We start from the raw sequence: 7,450 nt of genomic DNA on the forward strand, positions 1-7,450 counted from the left end.
TAGCATACTAACTTTTAAATAAGTTAGTGCAAAAATCATCAGGTTCCCACTACCTTAAAAATAAAATCCAATATCCCAAGCATGGCTTACAAAGTTCTTCACAGCCTGTCCTCAAATTACTTTATCATTTCTGGGAGGTCCAGGCAAGTGGATTGCTTGAGCTCAGGAGTTCCAGACCAGCCTGAGCAAGAGCAAAACCCTGTCTCCATTAAAAATAGAAAAACAAGCTGGGCGTTGTGGCAGATACCTGTAGTTCCAGCTACTTAGGAGGAGTTTGAGGTTGTTGTGAGCTGTGAGGTTGTTGTGAGCTGTGATGTCACAGCACCCAACACAGGGAAACAGAGTCACACTCTGTCTCAAAAAAAAAAAATTACTTTATCATTTCTCTATCATGCTGTGTTTCCCCAAAAATAAGACATTGTCTTATGTTTATTTTTTCTCAAGAAGACACACTGGGGCTTATTTTCAGGGGATGTCTTCCTATCTGCACTGAAATGCATGGTATGGCTATGCAGATATGCTGCATAGCCACGCCCATCACTAGGTCTTATTATGGGGTAGGGCTAATATTTAACAAATGCACAGAAATCCTGCTAGGGCTTATTTTTGGGGTAGGTCTTCTTTTCGGGGAAACACGGTACTTAACAAACTCTAAAGTCATCCTTATTTCATGCCTCCAGTCTGCCTGGAATGTTCTTTCTCCCACTCTCTTCACTCATAACCTTCTATTTAGTCTTTGGCACCCCGATCGTAGGGTATCTCCTCTGTGAAGATTTTCCAATACCCTCTGCTTCTGGGCTTCCCCATATCTTAATGCATCCTCCTCTCTTCTCACATAGAATCTGTATCCATGTCTCTTTATTAGCACATCATTATCATCATCATTAATGTGTCTGTCTCTGTGATGGAAGGAGTCATATTCTGTGTTTTCCTTCTTCTTTTAGTAGGAGCTCAAGAAATGTTTGATAAACGAAGGGATGATGAACTGAAACAAATATATGGATTTGGAGAAAGTTACCCTAATCTCTTAGTTGGGTATGAATCCAGGGAACAGAGTTATCTATCCACATTTGGACTGCAAGTGAGAGATGGCAGGGCCACTCATGTGGATGAGAGAGCAAAAAGGTGTTACAGTGATTCATATACCAGCAAGGAGCACTAAACCAGGGTGGGTGGGGACATAGGTCATCTTTCCTTGCTGTTGAAACCAATGAGAGTTATAAAACCTCCACCCCTCAGTTCCATTATACTTCATACCTGTTTTTCCTGTCCACACATTTGGAAGCTTGCCTGGACCTTTTAATCTGCTCTCTGTAGCAAGTGATTTCTAGGTTTTAAAAAAAACATTTCAGAAGGCCAGACATAGTGACTCACACCTACAACCCCAGCACATTGGGAGGCTGATGCTGAAGGATTGCTTGAGCCTAAAAGTTTGAGACCAGCCTGAGCAACATAGTAAGATCCCTACTTCTACGAAAAAATAAAAAAAATTAGGGCGGCACCTGTGGCTCAGTGAGTAGGGTGCCAGCCCCATATACCGAGGGTGGCAAGTTCAAACCCAGCCCTGGCCAAACTGCAACAACAACAAAAAAATAGCCTGGCAGGCACCTGTAGTCCCAGCTACTCAGGAGGCTGAGGCAAAAGAATCACGTAAGCCCAAGGAGTTGGAGGTTGCTGTGAGCTGTGATGCCACAGCACTCTACCAAGGGTTAATAAGTGAAACTCTGTCTCAAAAAAAAAAAAAAAATTAGTGGGGGACAGTGGCATGCACCTGTTGTCCCTTCCATCTACTCAGGAAGCTGTGGTGGGAAGTTCAAGGATACACGGAACTGTGATTACTCATGCTCCTACACTCCAACCTGTGTGACAAAGTGAGACCCTATCTCCAAAAAAAGGGGGGAAAGCCACTCCATAATACAAGGTTAAAAATGAGGAAAATCTGACATTCTTAAATCGTGGTCATTTATCAGGGTCATAGGACTGCGAAAATCTTGATTAGCTCGTTATAAATGAAGGAACGTTTTTCCAGCAGGATATGGTGGCTCATGACTATAATTCTAACATTCTGGGAGGCCGAGGCAGGAGCGTCACTTGAGCTGACAGGAGTTGCAGACCATGCTGAACAAAAGCAACATCAAGTCTCTATGAAAAGTAGAAAAATTAGCTGGGCATTGTGGCTGGGTGTTTAGCCATCCTGAACTCCCAGGTACTTGGGAGGCTGAGGCAGGAGGATTGCTTGAACCCAGGAATTTGAGGTTGCTGTGAGTTAGGCTGATGCCACGGGCAACAGAGTGAAAAAAACTCCATCTCAAAAATAATAATAATACGGGCGGCGACTGTGGCTCAAAGGAGTAGAGCGCCAGCCCCATATGCTGGAGGTGGCACGTTCAAACCAGCCCCAGCCAAAAACAGCAAAAATAAATAAATAAATAAATAAAATAAGTAAAATAAAATAAATAAATAGAAAAGAGAAAGAAATTATTTTCCAGGCTGGGTGTGGCGGCTCTCAACTGTAATCCTAGCACTCTGGGAGGCCAAGGTGGGTAGATAGTCTGAGCTCACAGGTTCAAGACCAGCCTGAACCAGAGCAAGACCTTGCCTCTAAAAAAATAGCCAGGCGGCTCGGCGCCTATAGCTCAACCGGCTAAGGCGCCAGCCACGTACACCTAAGCTGTCGGGTTCGAATCCCCAGCCCGGACCCGCCAAACAACGATGATGGCTGCAACCAAAAAATAGCCGGGCGTTGTGGCGGGCGCCTGTGGTCCCAGCTACTTGGGAGGCGGAGGCAGGAGACTCGCTTGAGCCCAGGAGTTGGAGGTTGCTGTGAGCGTGATGCCATGGCACTCTGCCCAGGGGGACAGCTTGAGGCTCTGTCTCAAAAAAAAAAAAAAAAAAATAGCCAGGCATTTGTGGTGGGTGCCGATACTCCCAGCTACTCAGGAGGCTGAGGCAAGAGAATCGCTTGAGCCCAAGAGTTTGAGGTTGTTGTGAGCAATGATGCCCCGGCACTCTACTACAGGTGACAAAGTGAGACTCTGTCCCAAAAAAAAAAAAAAGAAATGGTCTTCCTTAGAATGCTTTTAAGTAAATGTCCTTTCAAATGATTTTTTAAGTTCTAGCCCAAAACTTTTTGCTTTAAATAACTATTTGTTCATAGGAAGTTGAAAAAATAAGCCAGGTACAGTGGCGTGTACCTATAGTCCCAACTATTCAGGAGGCTGAGGAAGTAGGATCACTTGAGCCCAAGAGTAAGATCACTTGAGCCCAATACAGCAAGACACTGTTTTTGAACAAAAAAATAGTACCAGGAAGTTCCATGTACCCTGACCCAGTTTTCCCAGTTGCTAACATCTTTTGTTGTTGTTTGTTTCTTTTTTCTTTCTTTCTTTTTTTTTTTTTTTGAAACAGAGTCTTATTCTGTCCCCCTGAGTAGAGTGCTATGGCATCACAACTCACTGCAACCTCAAATTCCTAGGCTCAAGCAATCCATTTGCCTCAGTTTCCCAAGTAGTTGGAACTACAGGTGCCTGCCACAATGCCTGGCTAGTCTTTCTATTTTTAGTAGAGACAGGGTCTCAAACCCTTAAGCTGGAGTGATTCATCTACCTCAGCCTCCCAGGGCTAAGATTACAGGTGTGAGCCACTATGCCCAGCCCATGTTAACTATGGCACATGATCAAAACAAGAAAATTGACTTTGACTTTGGTACAATCTACAAACTCGTTCACATTTTACCAGTTTTACAAGTACATGTGTATATAGTTCTATGCAAACTTAACATGTATAGTTTCTGTAGCCACCACTGCAATTAAGGTACACAACTGTTCCATCACTAAAAGACAGAACACCCATTCTCCTCTCCTCCCTTCTTCTCCTCTCCTCTGTTCTTAGGAATGTTTTTTGTTTTATATTTGATATTTCTCACTAATACCCAAAAGAAGGGACAGGTTCTCCCATTGATTATTGTGCTGTTCTGAATTATAGCTAAGGTCCTTCGCACCATGCCTATTTCTTAAAAAACACATACTTCAGGAAGACAATGCTAAAGGACTAGTGGCTTTTGTTTGATGCTTTGAATGGAAAAGTTATGTTTTTGGTCTCACTCTGTCCCCCAGTCTATAGTGTAGTGGCTCCATCATAGCTCACAGTAAGCTCAAACTCCTGGGCTCAAGTGATCCTCTTGCCTTAGGCTCCCAAAGTGGTAGAATTATAGGAGTAATCCATTCGAGCCTGCACTGAAAATGTATTTTTAAATTGTTTGTGTATTTATTTGTTGATGTTTAAGCTGTTTAGGCCACCAGAGCTTTAAGTGTTCCAACCACTTTCACCAGAACAGGAATTAAATGACCTTGTTGCTGGGCGTCACTAGTTTAGTTACTTCTAACACTGAGGTGGCCAGATTCTGGTGTAGTTTCCTATGTAAATTTTTGTGTTTACTTTTCCTTTAAAAAAAGAACTATTAGATAGGAATTTTGGATAGGAAGAAAAAAGAATATCTCATACCAAAAAAAGTTTCCTTTGATCTGAACAAAAGTAAAAGTTTCCTTTACTTTTTGGCAAATCCAGGTATAAAATTTGACCTAATAAAATGTCCTTAATACAATCTAAAGACTGCCCTATGATGAATGAATGGTGAATTAACATAACAAGTGTTTCTGTATACACAGGCCAACAGAATACTAGCTGTGTTTGTTCTCTCATTCACAAGAGCAAGGAAGGAACAGATTTCAAATCACACTTGATTTCAACACACCACGCCAAACAACTAATAAACCGCCCACAAAGAATGAAACTATCTTGAACTCGTCATTCTGCAAATACAAATTATAATATTAAAATATGCATAAAATCGTGTGAGGTAGACAGTGACTGACCTTTTATTGAGAAGAGGAGGAGTCAAAGCTCCTGAAAGGGTTGAGACCGCCCGCAGTCAGTCCCTAGGGAACTTCCTGTTGTCACCGCACCTCTGGATGAGTTAGTTTTCTGAGCTCGCCGTCAGCAAAGCCCGTGGGGGAAACTCTTAAGGCTCCGCGACGTAAATCATTTTTCTTGTGAATGTGACACACGTTCTCTGCAGTTTCCATATGCTGAGATTGTACTTATTCATCAGTTTGATGTGCTTGGTGCAATCAGGTAGGTCATTTACTGAACAACTTTTTAAAATTACTTTAAAAATATTAGTAGTATTGTCATTTTGCATTTTATCATCCCACTTCCTACAGTGAGCTTTTAAAGTCCCATATGGTCATTTAAAACAAAGAAGATATAGGTTCAATGAATTTTCTAATCCTGAAAAAAACTATTTTCTCAATAATAAAAGAAATGATTATTTCTTTGAATAAATGTTCTATGTACAAAAATCAAACATGCTGAAAAACCTAGAATACAGAATTGTCTTTTCTTTCATAGCTGAATTTTCTGTGCCTTTCCGTTTCTATGAAATGAGTTCACGTATTCTCTGGAAATTTAAAAGTTTATTTTATGATATCAAATGTATAGAGGGTGGAGTTTTACTTTCGCGCTGAGGATTTATATAAATTATTTTTATAGTAAAACATAATTTTTATATATGTGAACTTCTTAAAATGGTTCCTGGCATGTTGATAACTTAAAAATTATTTATCATAATAGAGAAATCAAAATCAATATACTAATGTACCTGGTAAGGTAACAAAAATAAAGTGAAATGCTTAGAAAGAAAAATAACATTTCTCAACCTTGTTAGGAATCCAGTTCTTTTCCACATAGCTTGTGGTAACGAAGATTGGTATAATTTCTCTGAAGAGCAAGTGGGAAATATGTTATATATTAAGACCATAAAAATGTTCATGCCCTTTGACCTAGTAAAACCATTGCCGGGAATTTATTCTAAGTAAATAACCTTTAAAAGGAAAAGAAAAGTACCTGATATACAGAGACAAGTCTAACTATGTTACCTGTAGTAACTTAAAATTAGATACAGGGCCAGGCACAGTGGCTCATGCCTGTAATCCTAGCACTCTAGGAGGCCAAAATAGGTGGATTGCCTGAGCTCACAGGTTTGAGACCAGCCTGAGCAAAAGCATGACCCTTGACTCCAAAAATAGCTGGGCGTTGTGGCGTTGTAACCTGTAGTCCCAGCTACGCAGGAGGCTGAGGCAAGAGGATTTCTTGAACTCAAGAATTTGAGGTTGCTGTGAGCTGTGATGGCACAGCACTCTACCAAGGGCAACATAGTGAGACTCTGTCTCAAAAAAAAAAAAATCATATATGTGCCAGGTGCGATGGCTCATGCCTGTAATCCTAGTAGGCTGAGGTAGGTGAGTCCCCTGAGCTCAGGAGTTGGAGACCACCCTGTCTCTACCAAAATTAGAAAAACTAACTGGGCATTGTGGGGGTGCCTGTAGCTGAGGTGCCTGTAGCTGAGGCTGAGGCAAGAGGATCACTTGAGCCCAAGAGTTTGAGGCTGCTATGAGCTATGACAGCATGGCACTCAATCCCAGAGCGACAGAGTTAAGACTCTGATTCAAAAAACAATAATAATAAATAAAATAGATAGATTAGAATTTGAGGCCTATAAATAAATTTTTCTTAATTTATTATTTTGAAGTTGATTTACTGGTAAGTTAAAAATCATACTAATGATTATATTTTCTTTTTTTTCTTGAGTGCCATGGTATTATTGCTTACAGCAACCTCAAACTCTTGGGCTCAAGTGATCCTCTTGACTCAACCTCCCAGGTAGCTGGGACTATAGGCACCTGCCACAATGCCTGGCTAGTTTTTCAAAATGGGGTCTTGCTCTTGCTCAGGCTGGTCTCAAACTCCTGAGCTCAGGCAATCCACCTGCCTCAGCCTCCCCCAAAGTGCTGGGATTACAGGCATGAGCCACCATACCTGGCCCTAATGATTATATTTTCAACTAAGTCAAAATTTTCAACGATATGTTTGTTATCATTTTAAAATTTAAAAAATGAACATAAATTTATAGATATCTTTAGAGGGTGGAGGCCAACCCTAATACTAAAAGCTGATGATGATTGGTGGGTACTTTGTTCTAGTCCCCCTTATATAGCTCTATAAAGTTGAAGAAATGGCAACTTAATTTTTTTTGCAACCTTCCTTTTTACTTAATATCTCCTCATAAATAAAGTCTACCTTTAAATAATTCTAGAACACTCAACTAATGCAAGACAGACTCTAAGCAGAGCCACAACAGTAAACTTCTATAGCTAGAGGGAAAAAACATAATTATACCCGTAATCTAAACCTAAACTTCTCAGTATCTACAAAGCCATGAACCTGGAACGTTCATGGGGGAGGGTGTCGACTAGTATGCAACTGATAGTAGAAATTATTATTATTTTTTTTCTTTTTGAGACGGAGCCTCAAGCTATCCCCCTGGGTAGAGTGCCATGGCATCACGCTCACAGCAACCTCCAACTCCTGGGCTCAAGCGAGTCTCCTGCCT

At 40.9% G+C, this 7,450-nt stretch overlaps 1 protein-coding gene across 1 annotated transcript in view; it reads left to right on the forward strand.

The window, feature by feature from the left end:
- Nucleotides 1–4,961: 4,961 nt before the first annotated feature.
- Nucleotides 4,962–7,450, forward strand: part of LIPH (lipase H) — a 78,035-nt gene continuing 75,546 nt past the window's right edge. Inside the window, exon 1 of the mRNA XM_012806901.1 lies at nt 4,962–5,133. Within this exon, the coding sequence (XP_012662355.1) occupies nt 5,085–5,133 (49 nt within the window). The 5' untranslated portion in view covers nt 4,962–5,084. The remainder of the gene's footprint in view (nt 5,134–7,450) is intronic.

Source organism: Otolemur garnettii, unplaced genomic scaffold (genome assembly GCF_000181295.1).
Source record: "Otolemur garnettii isolate 467f Iridium unplaced genomic scaffold, OtoGar3 scaffold00060, whole genome shotgun sequence".
Taxonomy (NCBI): domain Eukaryota; kingdom Metazoa; phylum Chordata; class Mammalia; order Primates; family Galagidae; genus Otolemur; species Otolemur garnettii.